Source organism: Dermacentor variabilis, chromosome 6 (assembly GCF_050947875.1).
Source record: "Dermacentor variabilis isolate Ectoservices chromosome 6, ASM5094787v1, whole genome shotgun sequence".
Classification (NCBI taxonomy): domain Eukaryota; kingdom Metazoa; phylum Arthropoda; class Arachnida; order Ixodida; family Ixodidae; genus Dermacentor; species Dermacentor variabilis.
In genome coordinates, this window is record NC_134573.1 from 154,882,077 (window position 1) to 154,907,190 (window position 25,114).

Here is a 25,114-nt window from a genome sequence, read left to right on the forward strand (position 1 = left end):
AACAAAAATACATACACGCTCAGTTTAACTATGTGAGGTGAACTCACTACTAACGGCAGTTGGCGCTCAACTCATCTTCGTTAATGTTTGCTAACGTTTATATCAATTTTGTGGGCGAATTTACTTTCACCAATGGGACCCGGCATCAGTTTTTGCTGGCAATGTCAGCTGGTGCCTCTCACCACAAGGGGTCGTGCCGGATGTTTCGTGAAGCACAGAAAGTGTAGCCCAAGATGCCTGATCTATAATGTACGTGACTAGATATATATTGTTCGTGTGTTCTACAATAAAAACGGCTTTTGTGTGAGGTATGTTCTGCTGTTCAGTACGTAGACGCAGGCTAAGCTTCCGGCCGTGATGACCCAGCTTTATTGGAGTGGAATTCAATCACCCCGTCAGACGCTAAATAATTATGTGCACTGAAAATCAAGTTTCCCAACGTTTCTTGCATCATCAGAATCATGACAAGCGTAAAACTGCAGAGCGGAGTAGCAATTTTCATTTCTTCAGTGAGTCTTATTTTAACAAGTTTACATAATGTGGACTCCATACGAGAACTCTCTACAGGAACATCAGATAAGAGAATATCAACTCTTTGGTGATTGGAATACTCGGAAGGAAGCTATCCAGCACCTAGAAAAGATGCCTGATGCGAAACATTGTTAAAAACAATGAAAGAAGCGAACCAGCTACATGCCCGCATACAGACAACATGAGTAAACACCAGCCGTGTACCTTCCAACTCGTTTTACTCTAAGTCAATTTTCACATTTCAGTTATTTAAGCTCGAAGCAGAGGTTAACTTAAATGTAGTTCAGGGAGCACTAGGCAAGCTTTAAATTTCACTTATTTTTTCAGCGACGCTTTTGATATTGATGCTCTATCTTGACGTGCACGAATGTGCACACAGTGCCTGAAGGCGCCCATGTGGTTAAATAAGAATAAAAGAAACTACGAGACTATAGTTTACAGAGCGAACGAGATAAAATGGTGACATCCCAAGGGAACCCATGTGCAACTCTGATAAAAGCGTTTATACAAGCCTTTCAGAAGGCGGTAATGTTATTTCAAGTACGTTAGCACAATAGTACGATTTCCAGAGGCTGTTCATCCACTGGCAAATGTTTCAAATTTGCTATACTTATCGCACGAAGAATCTGGCTGAGCACACAAAGAAATTTGTCTTTTCCTTGTCGCGCATAGCATTCCAGTGCTTGCAAAGTCGGCATTGCAGCACGTGAAGCATGTGCAAATTGATACTTCTAATCGCCTGGCAGCACCTAGAACGAGTTGCATAACTTGCGCTCCTACGATTCAGTAACTTCATTGAAACTGCCTCGATGCAGTGGTTGGAGCAGCTGACACGCAACCGAAAAGCCGCGAGTTTGAGCTGCGCCCAGAGACAAGGATTCCATATTCTGTTCAATGCAATATTGTGACAACAGACCGACCGATCAACGGAAGAAGGCACAACACGAAGATTTGGTTGTTAATGCAGTACACTTCTTTGTGCCAATTTCCTGATTTTCTACTTTTTTGTGGGAAGAACAAATAAACATGCACCCTTATTCCGATCATTGCGACTATACATATCTCTGCTGCAGTGATGGGAGAGAGGGATACGCGGAAAGAGTTTCTTCGCCTGTGTTACTGCGTCAAGAAGGCCGGCAGTTTTCGACAGCGCTTTTGGTTTCTTGAAACAGATATTGGGGTGGAGTAAGCTCATTTTCTGTGAGCCACTACTTTGCATTTGCCCAATCGTCGATGAGGAAAGCAGGAAACCAAGTCAGATTTAAGACTCAATTGTATATTTAGTGTTAGTTTTCTGTTATAGATAAGATGCTTATGTTTTATGTTCCCCAGCTTAACCTAACGATGATGAGAATGTGGAATTTTTTTCCCCTTAGGAACGCTCTAGCGCTTGCTTTGCATCCATTGGCTTAATTCATTTTCATTACCACGTCAGGTTGCTCACGGTATAGACATGTCCTCCGGTATATTACAGGGACCTACTGCTGTGCCACATCTTCGCGGGCACTTGGAGGCGCACCTAGAGATAAGGATAAGACAAAGGAAAGAAAAAAGCAGAATCTTCTTTGTTTATCGGCCGCGTAGCTCAGATCTCAAGCCGCAGACCGGTACACCGCAAGAACAAACACGCATCGTGGCTTTCGTCGTCACCTCCGATCCCGCACGGAAACTGGGCTATCTCCAGTGCCACGCGCTCAATCTCTCTCTCTCTCTCTCTGTTTCTCTCTCTGCCCCCTCTCAAAAGCACAAGCGTATATATATATATATACGTCTTGGCTCGAGCCTAACAGATCCCCAACCGCGGAGGAGCTTGGTCGGCTTCGCTATCTGCGTTGCTTTTGAATGCACGGGCTTCGCAGGACACTTAGCTTCAAGGACTGGGTTCGCAAGCAGGGGCGGTGTGTTTGCGTGTTGCCAAGAGTTGCACTGTGTCGGTTGGCGCCATCGAGCAAGTGAAAGACTTGCAGAACACGCGTGGCGTGGCATCTTGCCCTCCCCGTGATGGGAGACGCGGTGCAACATTGCGACAACTGTGGACATAACCTTCGGCTGGGTCCCTCCGGAGAATGATAGCACGCGTGTCAGGAGGCCGCCGTGAAAGGGAAAAGAAAGTCGTTTCTCAATCACGGCCTTGTTTATCAACAACGCGCTTCTGTTACCAGGGGTGCGCTGTTGCTGGCCTATTAATAATACACGTGTCACATGGCGCATTCTCGATGTCCATCGAGCCCGATCGGGATCAGAGTTCTCGACAGCGATTGGCTCCCTTCCGCAGCATGCGCAAGGAAGCTAATCGCGATCGAAAGTGCAGCTTGTGAGACCGGTATTAGAGTAACACTTTATTAAGGCGACAGCTATTTAGGATACTTGTCCGAAATTTTAAGACGGGTTTTGCAGGTGCCATTATTGTAGCACGTTCAAGTGACTGCTGGCGCAGTTCGTTATGCAATATGAACGTTGCGCTGAGTGAAGAAATTGCTGGAGAACAACTCTCTTCTTTTAGTGCAATTTTTCCGCACAGCGCAATGTACACAATACCATCATCACGTTCTTCGTCTTTATGATTCCTTGGCAGAACAAGTTACCAGAGCAGAAAACGCACATTTATTGCCAAACGCGATTCGACTCCACGCCCATGACGTACGAGCCGTCTTGCTGCCTGTCATAGTTCATTAAACACGCGCACAATATGCCAGTTCCCTAATGTTGTTCTTAAGAGGAACTTTCGAGTAACTTCTAAGGAAGTTCTTAAGAGCAAGCATAGTCTATAGTCGCTGGCCGTCGTTTTAAATGTACCAATTTAGCAACGTGTGTGTTTTAAGGGGCTCTGCTCCTTCTGTCCCCCTGCTCAGGCCAACAGCAGCAATTCCGCGCATTCGCCACCGCATTTGGCCAGCGGCCCCCTTTCCTGGACCCTCTGCGGGAGTGGGACCACCTGCGTCGCAAGACGGCGGAGCAGTGGGCGTTGGACATACCACGGAGGATACCCGGCGCTGGATCGCACCACGGTCAGTGTCTACAACGGCGACGTGAACGTGACAGTGAAGGATGCATGAACATGATGCATGAGCGAATGCATGAACAAGATGCTCAGGGAGGTAAAAGTCAAGCCTCCGGGGGACTATGTACCCGATCGATAATGGACAACAAATGCGGAAACTCACTGTTGCCCATTGTTTGCTCATGTTGCTCGCCGTTCGCTCATTTCTTCTACTAAATATTCATTGTGACAAAACTCTCGAATAATAATAATAATAATAACGACAATAATAATAACAATAACAACAAAGTCATAATTCCGGGCTTATTAGAAGTATATGGTTTGTGGGTTTTCCTTAAGCTCTACGTTTATGTATCTGAACACCAAAAATTCAGTTGATGTGTTTCGGCAACCTATCGACGGAGTATGTAAATACGCATGTTAACGTTTTGAGTAACTCGAAGCCTCGATTCGTGGTCTTCTGCGAATAGCCATCGCGTGCTCCGTTGATATCGCCCAATGGTGCTAGATGCCGTATTGACACGAACAAGGCTATAGAGTTACTGTATATGCTCGTGCGGTAGCTCTAAGCACGGCAAGACGACACGCTTGCGTTGGGCTGCGCTATTTCATAGCAATCCAGAATGCGTCAACATGATCATGACGGGAGATTCGACGCCTAATGCAAACTTTTTCGAGCACAACTTTTCCCACAACTGCGCACACACCGCGACTGTTAAAGTCAATAGAACCATATTCATACGAGAAAAACCGAGATAGGAATTTTCTGTGGAATCACTGCCTATTTAGGAAGTTTAAGGTCTTATTATATAGCTGCACGTCAGAAAAACTGTATGGCTGAGCAATAACCGGACATATTACGCGGGGTCGCCGGTAACCGTCTGCGATGAGACAGCATTTGAAATGAATTCACATATTTTAAATTAGAGCACGGCGAAGGCTTTCATCCAGCAAAATGAGATGAGCGAGCTGCACCGACGCGATAAAATGAACTTTGCAGAACAACAAGCGAAAAAAAAATTAAAAAAAAGTGGAAACCAACGAACGAACAGAAGGACACCGTCAGCGTGAGCAAATAAGAAAGAACGAGAAATTCAATTTGGATGATAATTAGGGTCGCTGTGAGGAAGCTGTACCACGCTGCCGCCGCATCTGCATGGATTGTTAAAGAGAGCCCTTCCGACAGGCCTGCCAACAGCCCAGTGCAACAATAAAAAACGGGGCCAGCAAAAAAAGAAGAGGCAGAAATCGATCATGAATAAAGACCGGTTCTGCGCTCAGAGCAATGGCGCATAACAATGAGTCAGATTGGCTAAGCGGGACGCCTCCGATCCAGGTTCCTCAAACCTCGCGTGTTTGCCAAGGTGACGCGCAAAGCACAGCACATTACAGCCGCGAACACAAAAGGTCGTCAGGCGGTTCCTGCCGGCTGTGCAAAAGTGGGGACAAGCCGAATCTCGAGCGTATTGTAATGGTCGATTTTCCCTTCGGCCGTATATATATATACGGTAAAACGAGATATCCGCACTAGAAATTTTAGCACACTACCTTGCGACGCTACGGACAAAATACTCGCGGCTCAAAGTTTGGAACTGCAATGCAAAATGTAGCACTACGCACTTTTCACGTAGTATTCATGACAAAAGAGTTATTCTTTGAGAGAGCATCAAGAGGCGCAGTGTCGTAAAAGGTTCACGGCGTCAAACGTCACCTCGTAAAAGTCGTCACAAACGGAGTCGGATTGAGCCCAAAGCCACGCGGACGTCCTGTATACTTGAGTCGCTCTAAAAACTGCTCCCTTATGGGGCTGCATAGAATAGCGCGCGCGTCAAGCACCTTTAAGGAAGCGGCGCACCAGGTATATATACGCGGCTCTACACAATCCCAGCCGTGTAGCACGTTCGCCACTAACTTCCGCGACTATGGCCATAACGGGGATAACCTGTGGCAATCCGTCTGCCCTTACGATCCATTCGTCAAGACCGCCAGATTACCCCCCTCACGCTGTACGTTTAAGACCCGAGCGTAAACAAGTCTCGCGTCTCAAGACATACGGGCGCACTCATCGCGCGGTCCAGACTCCGAGACACGAAGGGGGACCCCGAGTCAGAGCCGATTGTTCCTCTGCGCCCCGAGCGAAGAGATGTCGGTGTAATAACCTTATCCTTGCGGAGCAGGCAGTGCGGCCGTCGCGCCAGCCGCTGCAGCCGCTTGCACGGTCGCTTCCGCCCCCGATGCCTCGAGGAGGGGGATAGCTTCGGGTCAACAATGTTTCCTCGGGTCTTCGGTAGCAATCCGCACGGCAAACAGGGTAGATGCGCTCGGCCCTTGACGCTTTAGTCAATACGTCGGGGACGGACCCGCGCTTTGACTCCCGTTGGCTTTCTTCGTGTGCTTTGTCGTGGGTCAGAAAGTGGCTCCCCGTATTGGTCTCTATTACGGTCTCGCGAAAATGAACCGTTTCTTCCGATGGTCGTGTAGCATACAGTTGAAATACAAAACTGTGAAAAAGAAAATGATGATGAACGATAAGTACCGACGATGAGATCGTTACTTCTCTTTTCTCATCCATCTCTGAAGCACGGCAAAGTGAGACTCGCGATCGCAGTCGGGCAAGGCCACGACACCTTCGATACGTTCGAGGAAAATCGGAAGAACACTATAGCTTGACGGTTTAATGATACGCGTGTCGTGCTAGCAAAAAAACAAAAAAAAAACAAATGAAAAAAAGAAAGAGTTGCGATATATATATATATATATATATATATATATATATATATATATATATATATATATATATATATATATATATATATATATATATATATATATATGAGGGGAAAATGAGACATCCACTCAAACGTAGCTAAGCGCTACGAAGAAAACCCATACGGGTTCCTCAAAAGAAAAGCTTTGCAGTTGAAGAAAAATTCGTCCTGGTCCGGGCCTCGAACCCGGGACCACCGCCTTTCCGGGGCAGCCGCTCTACCATCTGAGTTAAGCAGGCGGCTAGCAGATGGCAGGCGAAGTCGAATTTATCAACAACTCAGAAGCAAAGGCAAGAGTTTGAGTAATAATTACACACACACACACGCGCACACACACACACATATATATATATATATATATATATATACTCAAAGAATCGCTTTTGGAGCGACCAATGCACAGGAGAGAATGGCGTTTGGATGCCAGAGACGCTAGTGACCTAGCTCTGCAGCAAGAGACACCCCGTTACGCTAGTTTTAGCAAGAATGTAATTGGTAATTCATGCTTCATAAGGCGTTCGCTAGGTCACTGTGATACAACGAGCTCGTCGTAGAATAATGTGCTGACGCAAAAAGAAAATTGCTTTAGTAATAATAATGGTGACAAGACTGAAGAAAGATGAGACTAATCTATAGATAGAAGGAAATCTCTGTAGGCCGGCAACAAAACAAATCAAGCATCAGTTTACTAGTAAAAGTTATTTCATCCTTTCATGTTTCTTGTAGCTTTATGACACCCCAAGTGTATACGGTTGCTGTCACTAACTGCCCACGTGACTTGCACCTCATTTTCTTCCCATCTCTTCTTGATTTCTCAGAGCTGGCGCAGGCAGCGCTGCAGCAATTGAGCGCCGCCGACGCTCACTGGGGCGCGGCTTACCCTCACTACAACCCATACCTCGCTCCAGCCACGGCCACCGGTGGCTTCAGCACTGCGCCCGTGCCAGTCAGCTACTCGCTGGACGCCAGCGCCGCGGTGGCCACTTCGCTCGCGGCTAACGTCTCCTCCTTGGCCGCCGTCGCAGCATCCGACAACGTTGCGGGGCTATCTCTGCACAACAGTAAGTGCATGCTATGAACCTTCGTTTTAGCCGAGCGTCCTTTTTCTGCATTGGGGGCCTGAAATGAGTGCTGCACATAGCGGGTTTTACCAAGTAGCGAAGAGACATCACCACGCATCACCAAACTGGTAAACCACGGCGATGTTCCTTTGTCTCTGATAAACAGACTACGCGCACACAAATGTGCTGCTATACACCAACGTCAGAAGTCCTAGTTCTTCGGCGTCTCGAATTCTCAACCGAGCGTTCCCCCGCCTTCTCCTGTTCGCAGCGCTCCTGGACAGCAGCCACTCTCCGGCGAGCCTCGGCTCCTGTCCCGTGGATACGATCGGCAGCCACTCGGGGGCCGCGGCCGTGCCGTCCACGCTCCTAGGCACAGCCTCGACGCCTTCCTCCGACTCGCCGCTCTCCAGCACGCGGTCGCTGACGCTCGACGTCAACGCCCTGTCCGGAGGCAACGCGCTGCAGAGCCAACACTCGGACTCACTCCTCACGCCTCCGCGCGTCAACAAGTCGCCGCCGTCCCTGCTGCTGGGTAGCAGCAACGGCAACGGAGGAGGCGGCGGCAGCTCGAGCTCGTCGCCTTCCTCTTCGAGCCTCGACTTCCTGCCCAATCCAGCCAACTATGGCGGGTTCCTACCCACGCACTCCTACTACGGTAGCAACGGCACGTCGACGGGCACGTCATCGACCACGACGCAGCCGCACACGACTACGGGCGTGTACCTGAGCCCTCCGGTGATGCCGCCGTCGCTGCTCTACCCGCAGCTGTACGGATCGATGTCCCACCCGTCCTTCCAGTTCCTGGGCAACGACCTGAAGTGTGTCATCGACGCGGCAGGACTCGGTACGACGACGACGACGACGCAGCAGACGCAACAGCAGAGGCCGGACAACGCGCTCGTTCACGCGGACGCGGCAAGCATCAGGGCGCAGCAACACCAGCTGCAGTCACTGGCGCCGCAACAGCAGCAGCCGCAACACGCGGCGGACGATGTCGTCGTGCCACAGACCCCGTCGCTCGCAGGATCGGTGCTGGATTCGTTACGGACGCCGGGAGACCACCACAGCGTTTGGAGGCCGTACTGAACACAGCCGAGCAGTACTGATGATGTCCGTGTGTGCGTGAGAGCACGTGTCGAACGTTATTTATTTTTGGAACTGTGAGTGCTGCGGTAACCTAGGCCCACGCTCAGGGGTCACAAGGCGACGACTAATTCACCGTCGAAGTGTCACGATGCGGCCACCAATGGTGGGAGGAACTGAGAGAACCCGTGCTTAGTCACATGGAATACAGTGGGGCCCTACAAAGGCCACGGTCCTCGCGCGCTGATCACTAGGCAAACGTGACCCAAATTGAGGCTCTTCTCGACAAGATGCCATCACGAACGATATGCGCGATTGCGAGCATATGGGCTAAGAAGCAGACAAGGGGCCTTCTGTGACCGAAGAATCGCTGTATTGACAGCAAACATGCGCGCATAGTGCAGGGGATAGTGAATGAGTAGGACATCGTGCAAAGGGCTCCTGAACCATCCTTACTATCAATAATGCACAACCTCGAAATACAGTTATATGTGCTTGGACACCTCGACCGCTTACGTCGTGCTCCAATATGTGTGTGCTCCCTTGGCGCCTTCTGCAAGAGAAAACGCAAAAAGCACTCTATCGTAACGTCAGTGTGAGATGTCTACGTTTCGACCTGGTGTACTAGTAGTCTGCGAAAAACCCAATAGTCGCAGAGCTGGACCTTCGCGTATAAAACGCACCTCTTCTCAGAAGATCCGCCCGCGCCCAAGTTGATCTATCGAAACCGAAATGTTCAACAACGCTGTGTCGCGTCATCCTGAGTCAAACTATGCTGTACATAGTATATTCACCTGAATCCAAAGACTTGCGTATCTGTCATGTAGCATCCCACCCTTGGAGGTAATACTGACATGCAATAAAACAGACCACGTCTGTCACTGTTATGTGCTCTCAGCGTATTATTCTTTCTTTGTTTCCTTTTTTTTCCCTGCAACTTTCACTGATAAGCACCGTACAGCAAAATATGCAAGAGATCTGTGCATGCGAAAGAATGACGGCCTGCTCTTTGAAGAAACAGGGCCATGACTTGTGTAGGATAAGCAGCTGTAAGTCATGCGCCACGTTTTGCTAGCACGCGGATCTGAGTCAAGGGCGCAACATCAGTTCATGCGCTGTACACGGTATGTATCCAACGTGTACATAGTATAGGCGCTAAACACAACAGCAGCGTTTACATGAATGCGACAATGGCGCAACGCATCGTACTTTTAGCGCATCGCATCCATGTAAACGGCGGCAGTGGTCTAGGCAGACGAATCTAATCAATGCGCGAGGAGATGCTAATATTGAGACGGAAAAGTCGACTCAAGTGGTGCATGCAAACGTTGACGTATCACGCCGAGGGGGAGAGTGAAAACAGACTGCTGTCATGTGACTCTTCCCCATTCAACGGCGAAAGGCACTCGCCAGAAACTGGTTTCGGCTTGTTTCGGGCGGAGATGCGCGAGGGGGATGCTCCACACGTAAACGATGTCGCGTATCAGCTAACGTTAGCCATACTGTTCAACGAAAAAATTAAAATATTTAGAAAACACGGCGCGAGATACAATCACAAGACCTGCGATGTTCGGTCGTTAGAGCCGCGACAACCGAACAAGGTAGGTTTTATAGTTGTATCCTGCACCGCTTTTATTGCTCGTTTTTTCTTTCTTTTTCGTTGAGCAGCTGGCTCCGCTAACGTTAGTTGTGACACACGGTATTGTACTGCTGCGCTGCGGCAAGAAATGTGATACGCTATACTATCGCATTCATGTAAACGCGGCTAATATACACACACAAGAAGTAAACGGAACCACGGATTAGCAAATGACCAAGGCAAGCGACACAATAAAATGCTTTAGTTGGCAGTTCCAGTAATCACATCTCACTCCCTCTCCCATCTTTTTTGACAAAGCGCGCCCCCCGTCAAGGGGCTCTGAAGCACAACATACCTAATATTACTGCGGATCATACGCACTAACTAGACAAACGTGTCTTGCCGTGTCTTGACGCTGGCTGATTGCTGGGGCACTAAATTCAGTCACAATGCCTTCACAAAGGCTCACGCCTTCATCGTGTACAAGTAATCAGCATGGTGCCTCCAGCACTCAGAAATGACGGAAGCACCGGCATTCACAAGCTCCGAGTACAGCGTCTCACTTCGCGCCCTGAACACTGCAAGCTTGTGGGTGTATTAAGACACCAATATAGAACCGCAGGGCTACGGTAAGGAAATGACGACGAAATCTGCTCACCATGTTTTTGGCTTATAACGGCACATCGACGACTTTGACTGGCTCATAAAGAAGACAATTCCGCACATCAACGCACATCGTAAATAGGACGCTGTTCCGTGACCCGGCGTCGTAACAAAGTGCTCACCAGTAACAGAATGCGTCGCTTGCGGAACGCGCCGTACATGTCCCAGAAATAACACAAACGACGAAGACTAAACTGAAGCAGCAACTTGCAGCAACGGTTACTGCGTTGCTGAACGCTGGGATAGCATAACAACCAATGTAAATGCAAGAACGGCAACGACGATGAACAAGTGAGGTGGAGTCGGTCTGGCTAGACATAGGAAAAGAAGGCCGCGGTAACGTTATCGGAATGAAGACGACGACGGTGATTAAGCATCAGCGCACTATCGCTTCCAGTAAGGCATGAACTGCAACTATCGAACCACCCCCGACGCCAGTTCTGGGGCAAGCTAAGAACAAAGCGGAGCCAATTCTACTGTTACGAAAGTAAATCATCAATCGTTCCGTAAATTATCGATCATTCTTCGAAAGAACTGTGCCTACTTGCCGAGGTGCTTAGCCACTGCAGACCAAGCAGCGCTGTACCCTCTAAATCCTGAATTTTGGTAGAGTGCCGATAAATGTGTCCGAGTTATATATCCTTGTTTTACCGCGCTGAAGTCTGAACTGTAGGAAAGTCAAGGCAATAGGATGATGCTCTGTAAATTTTACATTTTTCACTCATAACTGCGGAGTAATTAAAAACTCGGCGCAGAAGCATTTGCATCACATCTTAATTTTTTAATGCGTTGGCATAAGGAATGTCAAAGTGGAAAAAAAAGTGTATCAGTGTGAAGTGTGGGAAGGTCAGGTGGTATATATAATGCAACTGACGGCGATCTGCTCCTGACCAGGATCAGTTACACTTCGCCCTGAACAACACATTGCAATGTGGTGAACGCGGTTTAAATAATCGATCCGGGACCTCTAAGAGGTGCGACATAATGCTCACGCACTTCTCTCGCATTTACCGCTGAATCACCACTGAGTTTTCTTTTTTTCTATGAAAAGAACAGACTGTCGAACGTGAAGGAGATGAACAAGGCAGTCATTGGCTGCGGACGTGACGAGAAAGAAGAAACGTTTCATTCGCTATATCCCTAACAGAACCCAGCACATGGAGCGTTCCGCCGTCAAATATGGCAGCGCCTTCACCAAACTGGTCATTTGTAAAAAATACTGAGCGCTCCGAGCTGAAGTGCAACCGCACTGAGCATGCAGGGCCGTTCAGTCTATACCTGCCGTACAATGTCAGATCAATGGCAGGTGTTTTAGGGTTAATGGCTTTCTCAGGCTCATTCGCGGTTTCCGTGGTCTGTGGCTGGTGGTCGGATTTTCATCGCTGATACAAAAGGCGCGTGCTCTTGCATAACCGAGTTTGAATTATAAAAAAAAAACATATTATTATTCATCATAGGCAAACGTACAACCGAGAGGTATGTATCAGTTCAAGTGCATACAAATGACTATACAATGTATCCTGCATGCAAGACAACACACTCAATATAAACAAAGCAGAAGAAACAAGCAGAACAGTAAAGGCTGTTTGGTGACCACTGGTTTCTGCCACTTGAACACTATTACACTGTACTCTGTTCACGCGTATTTCAAAATTTTCTCTTCCCCTCTTGACCTTTGTCATCAGAGGTTAACAAGGATGCACGATGCCAAAGCGTTGTTTGTATTTCAGGGCACCTTTGTCGTCAAAAGCCACAGCAGCTCTTTGAGACGCACTTGCTACCCACTATTAGATTCGTCGGACGATCTCGCCGCTGCCACCATTTGTTAGAGTTGCCGGACGATCTACGAGCTGTAGGCCGATCTCACCGCTGCCATTCAGATGTAAGATTTGGCAGTCGTAGCTGTAGGAAGGAGCTTGACTCTTCGTCGGGACTTAGGAGAGCAGGATTTATTTACATGTTATTTACAGTTGAACATGAGATACATCGACAGTCTAGCGTGACTCCCAAATGGAGCCCGCAAGACGAGCATACAGCAAACAGCTTACGAGCACACAGCTCACGAGTACATTTCAAGCACGACAACGAGCACGACGACGAGCACACTCTAGCATCCGACAATCGCTGCTTATAAGCACTCCGCTCGATGTCATTGTAGATGACCCGCCCTTTTGGAGGAGGCGGGCTCTCGACTTGGAGGAGGAGGAGGGCTCACACACACGCACACACATAGGTGCAATGATCCGGAGCCGACGTCAGAGGGGCTTCGTAGAACTCTGAGCCGTCCGAGTAGCGCGCCCGGGTAGCACATTGTCTTGCGTCTTGGTCGGCGCGTGGGAAGGAGCCCTCGTCGGCGTTCCCGCGGCAACTCCCTCCCTCATAGCAGAACAGGGCGGCGCTGTCGTGTTGCGCACAAAGCCTGCTTCGTCGAACTCGGAGCCGTCCCGGGTGGCTCGCTCGGGTAGCACATTGTCTGGTGTCTCGAAAAGCGCATGGGGAGGTTCCGCCAATTACCTCCCCTCGAGAACTCCCCTGAGCTGACCCCTCGCCACGTGGCTGCCGGTTATCCGCAGTTCTCTGAAGTGCGCCACCGTCCCGCTTGGATCGGAACACGTGCAGCGGGCTGAAATAGCTGCAGGCCGATCCTAACACCACCTATATACTACCGACAGAGATGTGCTAGCTAATGGCTTTATTCCGAACAGAATTGCCAAATTAAACAACGACGGCATCCAAATATTCGCCTTCAAGCGCATCATTCCTTTAATAAAGCGAATAGTTTTCTAGAAGCGTGCGGCTATTCGATTACATTGACAGTCATCACCGATGGTTTCTGCAAGAACAAGTAGCGCGTACAAATAGTTTGACCAACGATTCGAGCGTGTTCGCTAACTGAAAGCAGTGGTAGACTTATGATGTCATAAGCTGTTCATGCTTACACCTGTCGCGGATATCGGTATAGGCTTAATTGAAATTATATGGAATGACATGTTAAACGACTGTTCAAGCCTATAGATGGCTGTCCTGTTCTGTGCTTACTATACCCGTCTCAAACATCCGAGCTAATGTATGCTTTCCGTGTGCAAGCGACACGCGTGGTAGAAAGCATGCAGAGATGTGAGACGGAGCTCGGTAAGACGCGGAAGGATGTCAACAGCCGCGTACTATCGCGATCCCAATTTCCCTATACCACCTCCTTCCATTTCCATCTTGCTTTTGCTTCTTCTCTTGCCGGCTCTGCGAGCTTTGCCGGCACGGGCACACAGTCAGCCCCCTCTTGTAGCGGCCATGCATCACGAGAAAAGCTATTAATCAAATGGAGCACGCCACCGTTTGGCAGCCGCAGTAATTAAACACGGTCCCCTACTCTGTTTCATGCATTGTCTTGAGCACGCGTCGCCGCACTTACGACGCTCGACATCAGTGCGAATGGTACAAACATTTGCAGCATCTGCACACAATGCTTGCATAAACGCTCGAGTTTCCTTCGTGCGGTGGCATCGATTAAAGAAACGAATGCATGCGTTTAACGAGAACCAGCGGGTGTGCGCATTGAGCGTTATAGAGTGCGCTTTCATGGGAAAATGCAGCGATCGCTGATCGGCAGTCACATGCAGCTACTGCCAAATAAAAGTTACGTGCTCCGGCATATTTAGTCAATGTACTCGATCGTGCAACTGGTCACCACAAAAGCTAACCACAGGAAAAGTTGTTCGGCATTATACTACGTTTTATACATAGCAGTCAACGCTGTGGAAGCTACGCAAGAATTTTTATTCAAGAAAAATCACTCCGCGCGTCATCACTCACGTCAACAGCGTTCGCTCGCGCGATCATGCACGTGAGGCTCCTCGCGACGGGTTGCAAGAACAACAAGAATAAGAATTATCTGAAACAACGCATTAGCAGCCGTATACCACTACAGTGTGTTTGTTTCTAAGGATTATAACTTGTTCCGTTCAATACTGAGCCTATATAAAAACGAGTTGCGCACAATTGCGGTCTAAAAACACCGAACTATATCCAAGTGCAAACGAAGCCACAAGAAGTCTCTCTAGCATCCATAGTGTTGACTGCTATGTATGGAACGGAATATAGGGCTATTCGGAGCCGCTGTAAGATTTCGTTACGAGCGGATTACTTTCTTTTTTTGGGCGTATAGATCTAACTCCTCAGCACCTCCCTCGCCTAATCTCTTTAGGGGTTGAAGGGGCTAGAGCCTGCCCGTCTGCTCAGGGGGAGCCGGGAGATCGTCGAATATACCATTCCGGTAACGATGAAGAAATCTGGCGAATTTCCTCCGGCATTCCCAAAACCATTGAAGTAGGGGTGCTATTCATGAGTGTCGAATTCCGCCATATTGTCATGCCTCTAATGGCGGAATTTTCAGCCAATCAGCGAAGCTGTAGAAGCTTTCTGAACATGCGCCGGCGTCCAAATGATGTCAGTGTGCCAACGAATGCATCCCACAGAGTTCCTCTATAAGTCCACATTGTTAAGCAAGCGCCAAGGAGAGCTATGCCGAATTGCGCGCGTATAGAATTCGACGGGTTAATACAAAATACAACGAACAACGTTTTATGGGCAAGTAAAACAATAAAAAATAGGAAAATAATGAATGCGCACAAAAAGACGGGCCAGAGGAACGGTCGTTTCCTATAACAGTTGTCTGCTGGCATCGCATCAACGCAGCCGTTGACGCCCGACACGGCAGCATGCCAAAAATGAGAAGACCAATAACTCAAACGTCACGCTGAGTTTATTCAAGTGCACGCGTCCATGCCGAGAAGAGGCATTGAGAATGTTTTGCCCTCTCAAGTCATATCTCGGACTATGTCATAGTCAATATGCAAGTTCTCTACCTGCCTACATTTCAATTTAGACGTAAATATATACACTTCAGAGCAAGAGCCTTAGTCCTGAGCTCTTCCCACTGTTCGCCTGCCTTGCTCAATTAGCTTCGGCGAAATCGCTCAGCATTGACACCTGGCTCACGTTGACGGCCATGATGGAGTAGACTGCCGCGGCGCCAACCGTCCTGGCTGTGGCCACTGTAGATGTGTCGCCGTCTCTACCGCAGTTTTGAAGCGTTCCCATCGCTGCGGACGGCCGAGGTCTCCTGCCGGGCGAACACAGGGAAATGGTCGTTGGCGCTTCGTGAAGAGGCGTCGCTTCTGTTCCGGTCTTCTGCGCGCAGTCTTTCCAGGTCTTCGCTGATCTCGTTCCCAGCATACAGCAGAACGGTCGCCGAGAGTGCGTCACTCATCCCAGAACCACCAGCTTCGGAAGGCTGCCTAGTAAAACCGCCGCTCTTCTGCTGGTCAGCGGCCACCTTGGCGGCGCCAGAGGGTGCCACGACGTAGTTGCGCACCTCTTCGGCGTTCCGCTTCAGCCCGCTGTAGCTGGCGAAGGAGTACGTGAGGACGCAGGCGAATCCCAGGTTGGAGACGCCCAGCGCGGCGATGATCACGTACAGGCCCTCGCGGTTGATCAGCGCCTCCTGTAATACAGGAGGCGATGGGTCCATCGGCACCACCGGCAGGTTGACATGCGCCCGAAGCTCGGGTTCCATGACGCTCACGATTCTGCCGCCGATGCCGCCGAGTTGGCGTGCAGTGCAACACGGTCGAAATGCTTCAAACACGACGGTAGCGTCAGGAACCACAGGCGTCTCGAGTACAACCTGTGCTTCCAGAGCGCGGCGTCGCTGCTGAAATGGAGTCTCGAATGTTCGGCAGTGCGCGCGCTGCTCGCGCTCTCCGCCACGCGACTTCTTCGTCCTCAGACCCAGCTCGCGCTTACACTTACTGCGGTACAGGCCTGTCACGGTGGTGCAGCTATTTAGAGCGATAGCTCTGCTGCTCCAGGTACAAAAACAGAATACGCCTGTTTCCGTAAATCGTATACCTTAATTAAAGCTCAGCCAAGTTCAAACTGGGACGAGAGCGCCGACGGCGCCGAGCAGCGTCTGCGTGTTGTCCGTTAATCCCATCACGTGCGCCATCGAGTGCCGACACCTGCAACGCTACTGGCCTGCTAATCGTGCTAATCACGCCAGCCTCCTGAGACACCTAGAGTGCTCTCTCTTTCAGTGCTTCGGCTTCACGTAAAACTGACAAGCTTGTTGGTCAGTTTCGTACAGTTGGTGCTTTCCGCAGCGAGGGAGGTGAGCGAGAGAGACGCGACGCCGCGAGCGCTTTCACCAATGAGAGAGGAGTGTTCAATGACGTGCGCGAAGCTCAGTTCTCTGTAACACCACCGGATATGTATTGCCCTCAGCGCGCCGTTAGGGTACCTGCCTGTAGAGGAAACCTACGCGTCATGGGCGGGGAAACACAGATCCCGCCCGCAGTATCGTTACAGTGTCTAGTACACTGTAATATCGTGGAAGCTTTGCCGCGTCGGGGTCCCGCCATGTTTTCCCCTTCGTGTGTCGGTGGCGACGCGGGCTTTTGCAACAGCGTCGCGTTAACCAGATGGTCTTCAAAATGACGGCGTCGGGAGCGCCGACGGCGGTGCCTCATTGCAGTTGGCCGTTAGGTATATCGAAAGCTTGCAACCTAAAACTTATCAAATTAGTTTTTTTTTTCGTGATTGAAATACGTCGTACAGTACATTTCATTCCGCCATTTGCATCTGGCAGGTGGTGCTGGATGCACGCTTTCCATTGAGTCCTTTGGCATTCTGAATGTATTCTCTCAGCTTTACTTGCGCTTTTCTAGACTACATTGGGTACCTTCGAATCGTGCTTGCATTTTAGAAAGCATTGAACATAATTGCACTCCACAGCTCGCGAAATATGGGCCAAGCTTATCCACAGCATAAGCCCGTTCCAATCTTCCACTTGTAAATAAAATCGAAAAGGATAACGACAGTGCTCCGTTTTAAACTTTCATGTAAGCGATATTTTACCATAATTCCGCATCTGATACTAATCAGCCCTATTCTGATTTTATGGCTGTGCCATTGAATGCTTTAATTACATTCCTAAATCCCAGAGCTTATAATTTTGGCTTATTGCGACATTTGTGAAATGTAAGCTCAGTCTAGGAATGTGTATGGCGAGTTGTCCATACATCAAGTGGCAAAAGAATGATAAGTACAAAAAGAATAAGAAGACAGAGAAAAATGATTTCCTTTGATGTTTAATCACATGAGACACAACAGCTCGAGATTCCACATTGACCCTGAATGTTCTTAGCGATGTCGACAAGTTGCACGGGCATACACACATTTGTGTGTGTATAATATATATATATATATATCGATTTCCCTTGAACTGTGCTTAGCATCTGTGTGAACATAAAGACCTTTGGCACCCAACCATGCACTGACCATAAGAAAGGGTAAAAAAATGATACTAAGACATACACACACAGATTTTACATCCAACAAACAGTTTTCAAAAGAAATGCACCTTCATAGCTCATACACCTGGAACGCATGTCATGAAGATTAGCAAAAAGTGTAAAGTTTACCCAGGAATTGAAAGAATGTTGCATTGCTTAAACACACTGTCACAGTATAGAAGTACGAGCTAGGCACTCAGGCCGTGATGGACACGGTGTCTACAGGCCGCCGCTGCTGCTCATGAGCGTTCCCGAGTGTGCTCATTCCCGAGGGTGTTGGACAGGGCCTGAACGTGTTGTCGTCGTCTAGTATAGAATTGTGCAGCCAAGGCTTGCACAAAAGAATAAGCAAATAAATTTTTAGTTAAGTGCATTGCATTTCAATGCTATTTCACAGATCTCAAGAACTTTAAGGAGCTCTGCACGAGAGATCTCTTGAGAGCTCAAGAGAGCCTCAAAAAGTCTGAAACCACAAGTGGTCACTATAAGTGAAGTTTGCCACTGCAGAAACATCATAACCATAATGGCAGAGCCATTACTGATAACAGAACTGGCAACAAAACTTCAAGTCACTTACAGATATTCGCCTTTTGGTTTTGAAAGCAAATGCCACAAGGACTAATAGATTGTCCTGTCCTCCTGAAATTGAATCTTAAAGAGTCAGTAGAAACCATACATTCAATCACAACTCACACAGAAAGAAAATTCAAAACAAAGATTTTAAAGATGCAAAACAAAGCATGACTTGAGAAAAGTATGCACTTGATTAATTACTAATGTTCTGTTTTCATAAAAATATGTAACATTACAGCACATAGCAAGAATTCTCACAAACACACAGCAACAGCACACCTTCATTGAAATATGTGTGATGCAAAATCAAAGCAAGTCAAACAGTGCAACAGTAGACTATGAACTGTCAGAAATGGTTTGCATTTCGTACTGAATTTGTACATATAGTTAAGGATAGTCTCATAGCCATTGCAATAAATGACCACTAATGATTTGCCTTGCAGAAGGAAAATGCAAATACTGAGAGGTTTTTCATATGCCAATGATGAATTTTATACCAGCACAGTTTCAGACAGCATCTTCCTTATGACTTTACAAAGGTTGAAACGTATACTGTTCAACTCATTCCCTATATTTTATACAAACAAGTCAAAAGTGGAATTAAATGCACAGATTCTTCAGAAACTCTGAATATGCTTGCTTACACAAGGTACTACATTAACTGATGTGAGAGTACACCATCTCAAACTCTTGACTGGGTGCTGGTGACGTTTTTAACTTAATATAATTGCGCCCACTAACTAGGCCCAGTGTAAGCAGAAGAAAGGATATGCTCAGCTCTGGTGAAATCTGAATGGCACTTGACTTTCGTATAAAGGTGTCCTTTGCGTCAGTTGATGCTGAGGTACATCAATGCCTACTAAGGTAATGAAACTAGTTTCTTGGTGGTGTGTTCTGCAACAAATAGTGCTACAAACCGGCCAGAAGAGAAAGAGATGATAAGTGAATGCTCAACCTGATAAGACAGACTGTTCCAACAGTGACAAGAAATCAAACGAAAAAGTAAATGCAAATAACAATCACAGGAAAAGGTGATTGTAAGAAGTAGAGGGAGAGAGCAGAGCCATCCCATATATATGAACAGTCCTCTGTGCTGCAACACTCATATTCTGTATATATGTGCTTACTGTTGTTCCCTGGTATGCATTCAAACATGGGACGATCAACATTATTTTTGTAATCTTTTTATATTCAGTACAAAGAAATATATATGCTCAAACTAGATAGAATTTGCTTCATCTTCCCCCCTAAAAACCATTACCATGCAAGTCATGTGCTGGAACCTTTGTTTACTGCATAAACAAAGTGTGTTATGTGAACGGAGCTTGTGTGATCTTCCTCAAATTACAGGGAAACACAATTTTTACACGTGTGTTTTACATTAAACTAAGTCAAGCTGCTTCTAGTATCAACTGCAGGACAAGCACATTGCGGCCAAAACGAGCAAAGTCATAATCTTGTGAAAGTATCTGTAACCTTAAAACAAATAATGAGATAGCAATGCTTCATACTGTTGTCTCGTTACAATACTGCAGAACTAATTAAGATCAAGCAGGCCGAAATGGTCCCACAAAGTGAGCTATAGGCAGCAATGTTGGCAGAAATATTAAAAAAAGATATGAAGGATCGCTAAGGGCTTATTGAGAAGTGCTGCCAGTGGATAAAATTCAGTAACAATAAAGCTGGGCTCGACATTTAGGCAACATTATAGAGATCGCCAACACACAAAGCTCGTTTCCCATGATTTAGATGCGTCGCCGCAAGCTGCTGGAAGATGTCAGGCTGCCACTGAAGCCTAAGCTGAGAGCCACACGATGCAGCCAGTCCACAGTGAGTGCCCTCAACTCAGGCTCTGCAGGCCCACAATTGATTAGCACTTCAACACCTGCATAGAAAACAGGAACTAGGGCCAAGAACTCAGCCTCGCAGAGAGAAAGGTGAAGTTCAAGAACAGATTGGGCAAGTTGGGACCAGACTTGTACGTGGGCTTCTGCATCCTATAGTAAAAGAATGAGAGGAAAAAGCAAAGGAAACAAAATTAGCGTGAAGTTTAAATGTGTTTCGTTACATCGCAATTTACATTAAAGATTTTTGGTATCACTTGAGATAAAAGTTCTTTGCAAATAAGTTTGATCAAGAGCCCCATTTTTCCTGCTTGATACCTTTATGCATGCACAAAAGTAAAATTGGATATTAAGTATAACAGGAGTATCTGGAGGGAAAAGATGTCAACAATTTCAGAAACCCTGTTGCAGCGTTTGTGTGTCATTTGCCACCATTTAATGACAGTGCCACATCTAGAGCATAAATAGGGACATACCTCACCTGCAGACGCTGTCTCTTTATTGTTGGCCAAAACTGTGTGGTTATATCACTCCTTAATCCTGTCTTAGTCTCATATACAAGCTGAGAAACAGCCCACATTTCAACCCATCTTGTATTTATCAGCAAATCCATCGGTGATGTTGTATATGTGGCTGCTGGTGTGTTTAGGCAACCACTTTGTATAAAGTTTGAGCAAGCAAATTCTAAAATTAGCAAGGAAATCATATATTATTTCATTAGAACAGTGTTCACACTAGCACAATCTAGCAAATGCCAATGTTAATTAATAAACAACATTTTCTTTACACCATGGGTCTGAAAATGGAGAGCCTGGTATAATCATCAGGTTATCATGCATGTAGGTAACAAAACAGACCTGTATCCTGAAACCAAAACTACAGCTTCTCAGCAGTGAGAAAGTGTAAGTGTACCAAGAACTTTGGAGGTTTTATCAATAATTCTGAATTATTCTCCTCAATACAAATTGACATTGGTATAATTCCAGGCAAAAACAAACAATCATAATAAGACCTCTATATTTTGAGTTCCATACCTTCTCAAAAACTTTTCTTACACATCCTGACATCAAACAGACTCTTGCTGCGTCCTTCTCCAATATTTTTGGCATGGTTCACTGCCCCACAATGAAGATCTAGGCTTCCCATGTGTGAGTTCCTGAGTATCATGGGGCTAGCTAGATGTTACCACGACAATATGATGTTCAGGACCATATATGTCTTTAATGCTCTGATAGTGTGAAGCAACATGCTCCACTGAAAAGTTTGGAGGTGATGCCAGAACTACCTATGCCAATCTGAGCAATGCATTACAAGCTGTGCGATGAAATTCATGGGAGAACAGCCATTCCACAAGTAGCGGATCCAAGTTCAAGTACTGAGTGGAGTGAAATTTGTTATTTGTTTCTACTTTTTTAACTAGTCAGTGATACCGGACCACGAGCAGAGCCGAATTCCAACGTTGCAATAAGCTAAGCAACGTGGTAGAAACAGAGTAAGGAAAATTCCAGGCTCGCTCTGAAATCGGCCCTATAGATTAGGACACTTCCAAATGTCGACCCACCTTGAGTATGGAGCTCCTGCGCTGGTTCTCCACCTCTGTAGGCAGTGGGGGAGGCGAAGTGCCGGCGCTGTCGGCTAGCGCTGCGCCTTCTTCGGAGCCCATCGATGCGCCCTTCGACAGGGAGGACCTCTTGCTAACGACGCTGCTTACTGACGACCTCTGGTGGCGCAGGGTGCTTCCTGCTGTCGACGGCGGCGCCGCGGGCACGGGGGCCGGCATCGAGTGCCTCGTTTTGCGCCGCTTGTACTCGGACACCATGGACTGGATGGCGCGCTCGGTGACGATCGAGTAGACGCGGTCGGGCTGCAGCGCCGACTCGGACGCTGCCGCCATTTCGGGCTCGGAAGAGTCTGACGACGAGTCGGTCGCCAGTAGTGGAATCGGATGGCGAGGCGCTGGTTCGGACCCCGCAGCGGAGCCGGCGCTCTCTGCCCTGCAGCACGAGAGGTGCAGTTACCTCTAGTGAGTGATAGCAGGGGCTTAATGCTCCAAAACAACATCCAGGCTACGCGAGACGCCGTAGGGGGAGGTCTCCGGACGAATACCGGCCACATTGTATTGTGGAGACGCTGACTTTCACGCCTCCCCTGATGTCGTTTCCTCCGCATGGCCTTCGCGTGTCTTAGCATCCGGCTTCCCCGCATAGCACACACGCGGCGGTGGAGTCGGGTGTCGGAGCTGCGTAGTACGACGAGAGATGGCGCAGTGTTCGAATGCTACCGCTACTGAAAGTGTGGGCGCTCTGGCGCAAGGAGCGCTTACTTCCTCCTCTCTGGCTGCGGGTTGGCAAAGCTCGCGCACCGAGCGCGCGTTCCGAGGGAGCCAACTGCGGAGGGCTTCCGGATCGCTAGAATGCGCCTCCGTTTACGAGACTACGGCCACGAACGGCTTCGGCGTCGGGCATGGTCGAACATTACTCGCTCGAGGAACTATTCTATTTTTTAGCTTACTTATTGCACAGAAAGTGTAATAAATGCCCTTTTGCGGTTCAGCTGCAGTATTTACTGAGTCCTTGCTCCGCAGAGCGCTTGACGCCCCGCAGCGTTAATGTGCACCCCATAATCTTAGTAGAGAAGTATCTTGCGCCTGTACATTCCGCTCTGTTGGCAAAGCGGTCGGAGCGGCCTCGAATCTAATCCACGGCAGAACGTCGCAGCAATCGAGCCACGTCGGCGGGTGCGCAATGACATTTACCAGTTTACCGACAGCGGGAACAAAAGATGTTTTGTTTGGACTGTAGGTACGGCTGCAATCGTACCGACTCGCTCAACTAGGTAAGGTTCTTCAATGACCTTTCGCCGATTCTGTCAGCCGGGACACACACTCCCCAACAGTAAACATTGAAAAGCGGTTCAATGGCACTCTCAAGAAGCATATGTGCCTAAACTAGCAGAATACATTGCTAAGAAGACAATTATTCGAACAGCTAGCGCGTCTATGAGCGGGTGTGCGAATGTATATACGGAAGAAAAAAATTCGCAGTACCTACCTAAAACCGTAATATGACGAAACATATATTTTAACATACACAAGCGACGTAATTACATGTGCAAACTCGCCATTTACACCCGATGCACCTGTGATACTGCAAGACTAGACGATAGCAAGACGTCAGCTAATCTAAAGCAGCACCACGGGCGCCGATCAGACAGACATCTTAGCATCGGTTATCGTTTCGCGGTCCCACTATTTAGTCACAGGCCCTTATCGTTAAGGCGACCTCACTGCACGACAACAGGCCGAGACCGGTGAACTATCTGATAGCCACTTCCAGCTCTCTCTGAACAGGAACGAAGAAGATAAACGAGTTGCTCACCGCGACATGCGTCTGTCCGGCAAGATTTCCGGGAGGGTATCCGGTTGCGCCATGAGGAAGAAGATGGGCTGGTCGCTCACGCGGTCCAAGATGGCGCCTTCCTTGGCCTCGGGAGAAGCTACCCGCGCGTAATGCGCGCAGAGCTCGGCAAAGAGGGACCGTAGCCGCCGGTACGGATTCCACTCCTCGCCGCTAGCCTAGAGGCCGGAACGAAAATAAAAACAGTGCGGGTAAAGCTACAGACGCAGCAAAGGTCGACGCTAAGCCGAAGCGAAAGACATTAGAAGTAGAAAGCCATGCTAACAAGCACTCGAAACACTTTCCCTCTATTTAAAACACACCCTTACAGTTGAAAAGGAACAAACTCGCTCGAGATCAAATGCCCAGGTGTACATTCCCTAACACTGGCTTCACTGCAGTTTCACAACGCAACGCAGCCAAGCACTCGTTAGACCACACAAGCGAAACAAAAGGCATGCCTCTACGCGGTCCACATCGATACTTAGTCATCGACTTGTAAAAGAGACGAATTGCCGTGATGTCCATGACCACTGGTTGGTATACTCCCATCCAGTGAACATTCCTCTAATTCTAAAATGTCTTACTCCTGCACTTTACTCTACCATTACATTTCCAGGTGACATCACAGCGGCCAAACTCCCCGACTCGCCTATGCACGGAAGCATCAAACAAGGCAGCTACGCAGCAGGTTTCGCTCCCCCCCTTTTTTTCTTTCTTTTTTTTTTCTCGCAGAGATCTAACGGTACCAGACTGAACACACCAACGCAAGATGTACGGCAACATTCCAGCGCTTAGATGGATAATCGGCCACAGTATTTTCAATGCTCATTCTCGACAGAGAGCGTGAAGAGAACAAAATTTCACTGAATATGCGCGCCAAGAATTTCCATCTGCCATTCGAGCATGGCGCAATAAGTATATAGTAAAACGCACATACGTCAGGTTAATAACATTACGATATTGACACACGTACATAGTTTATCTTTTTTTCTTTTCCAACCATTTTTCATCGTCTAACTGCTGTTACAAAGTTATCGCTTGGCGCGCCTACACACATTCGAAATTTACAGCATGTTGTCGCCGATCCGATCTTATAGCGAAAAAGTATGATCTAATCAGGTTGCGCGTACGACGTGAACGGTGGCGTACATTGTCAAACACACGCGAGCACCGGCGATTACGTTGGAATGCACGATTAGTCACGTATAAACAGCCGGCGCACTTGACCCATAGATCAGATTTCGACGGCCGAAGCCTGCGT

The 25,114-nt window shown here is 48.0% G+C and overlaps 2 protein-coding genes and 1 long non-coding RNA gene across 7 annotated transcripts in view; 1 reads left to right on the top strand and 2 right to left on the bottom strand.

Moving 5' to 3' along the window:
- The window catches only part of LOC142585529 (uncharacterized), a 38,277-nt gene extending 28,937 nt beyond the window's left edge, over positions 1 to 9,340 (top strand). Inside the window, exons 3-5 of one of the 2 annotated variants that reach the window (XM_075696339.1) lie at positions 3,354 to 3,539; positions 7,119 to 7,361; positions 7,633 to 9,340. In XM_075696339.1, the coding sequence (XP_075552454.1) occupies positions 3,354 to 3,539; positions 7,119 to 7,361; positions 7,633 to 8,450 (1,247 nt within the window). In that variant the 3' untranslated portion in view covers positions 8,451 to 9,340. The remainder of the gene's footprint in view (positions 1 to 3,353; positions 3,540 to 7,118; positions 7,362 to 7,632) is intronic. The other variant, XM_075696340.1, reaches the window with a different exon arrangement.
- LOC142584410 (uncharacterized) overlaps positions 1 to 10,781 on the bottom strand; it is a 207,149-nt gene extending 196,368 nt beyond the window's left edge. For both annotated transcript variants that reach the window (XR_012828783.1, XR_012828784.1), the window contains exon 1: positions 10,685 to 10,781. This is a non-coding gene — a long non-coding RNA (uncharacterized LOC142584410). The remainder of the gene's footprint in view (positions 1 to 10,684) is intronic.
- Positions 10,782 to 17,818: 7,037 nt separating this feature from the next.
- The window catches only part of LOC142585530 (brefeldin A-inhibited guanine nucleotide-exchange protein 3), a 100,401-nt gene continuing 93,105 nt past the window's right edge, over positions 17,819 to 25,114 (bottom strand). For all 3 annotated transcript variants that reach the window (XM_075696342.1, XM_075696341.1, XM_075696343.1), the window contains 3 exons: positions 23,833 to 24,029; positions 22,017 to 22,449; positions 17,819 to 20,608 (listed from right to left, as the gene is read on the bottom strand). In XM_075696342.1, coding sequence (XP_075552457.1) covers positions 20,357 to 20,608; positions 22,017 to 22,449; positions 23,833 to 24,029 — 882 coding nt within the window. In that variant the 3' untranslated portion in view covers positions 17,819 to 20,356. The remainder of the gene's footprint in view (positions 20,609 to 22,016; positions 22,450 to 23,832; positions 24,030 to 25,114) is intronic.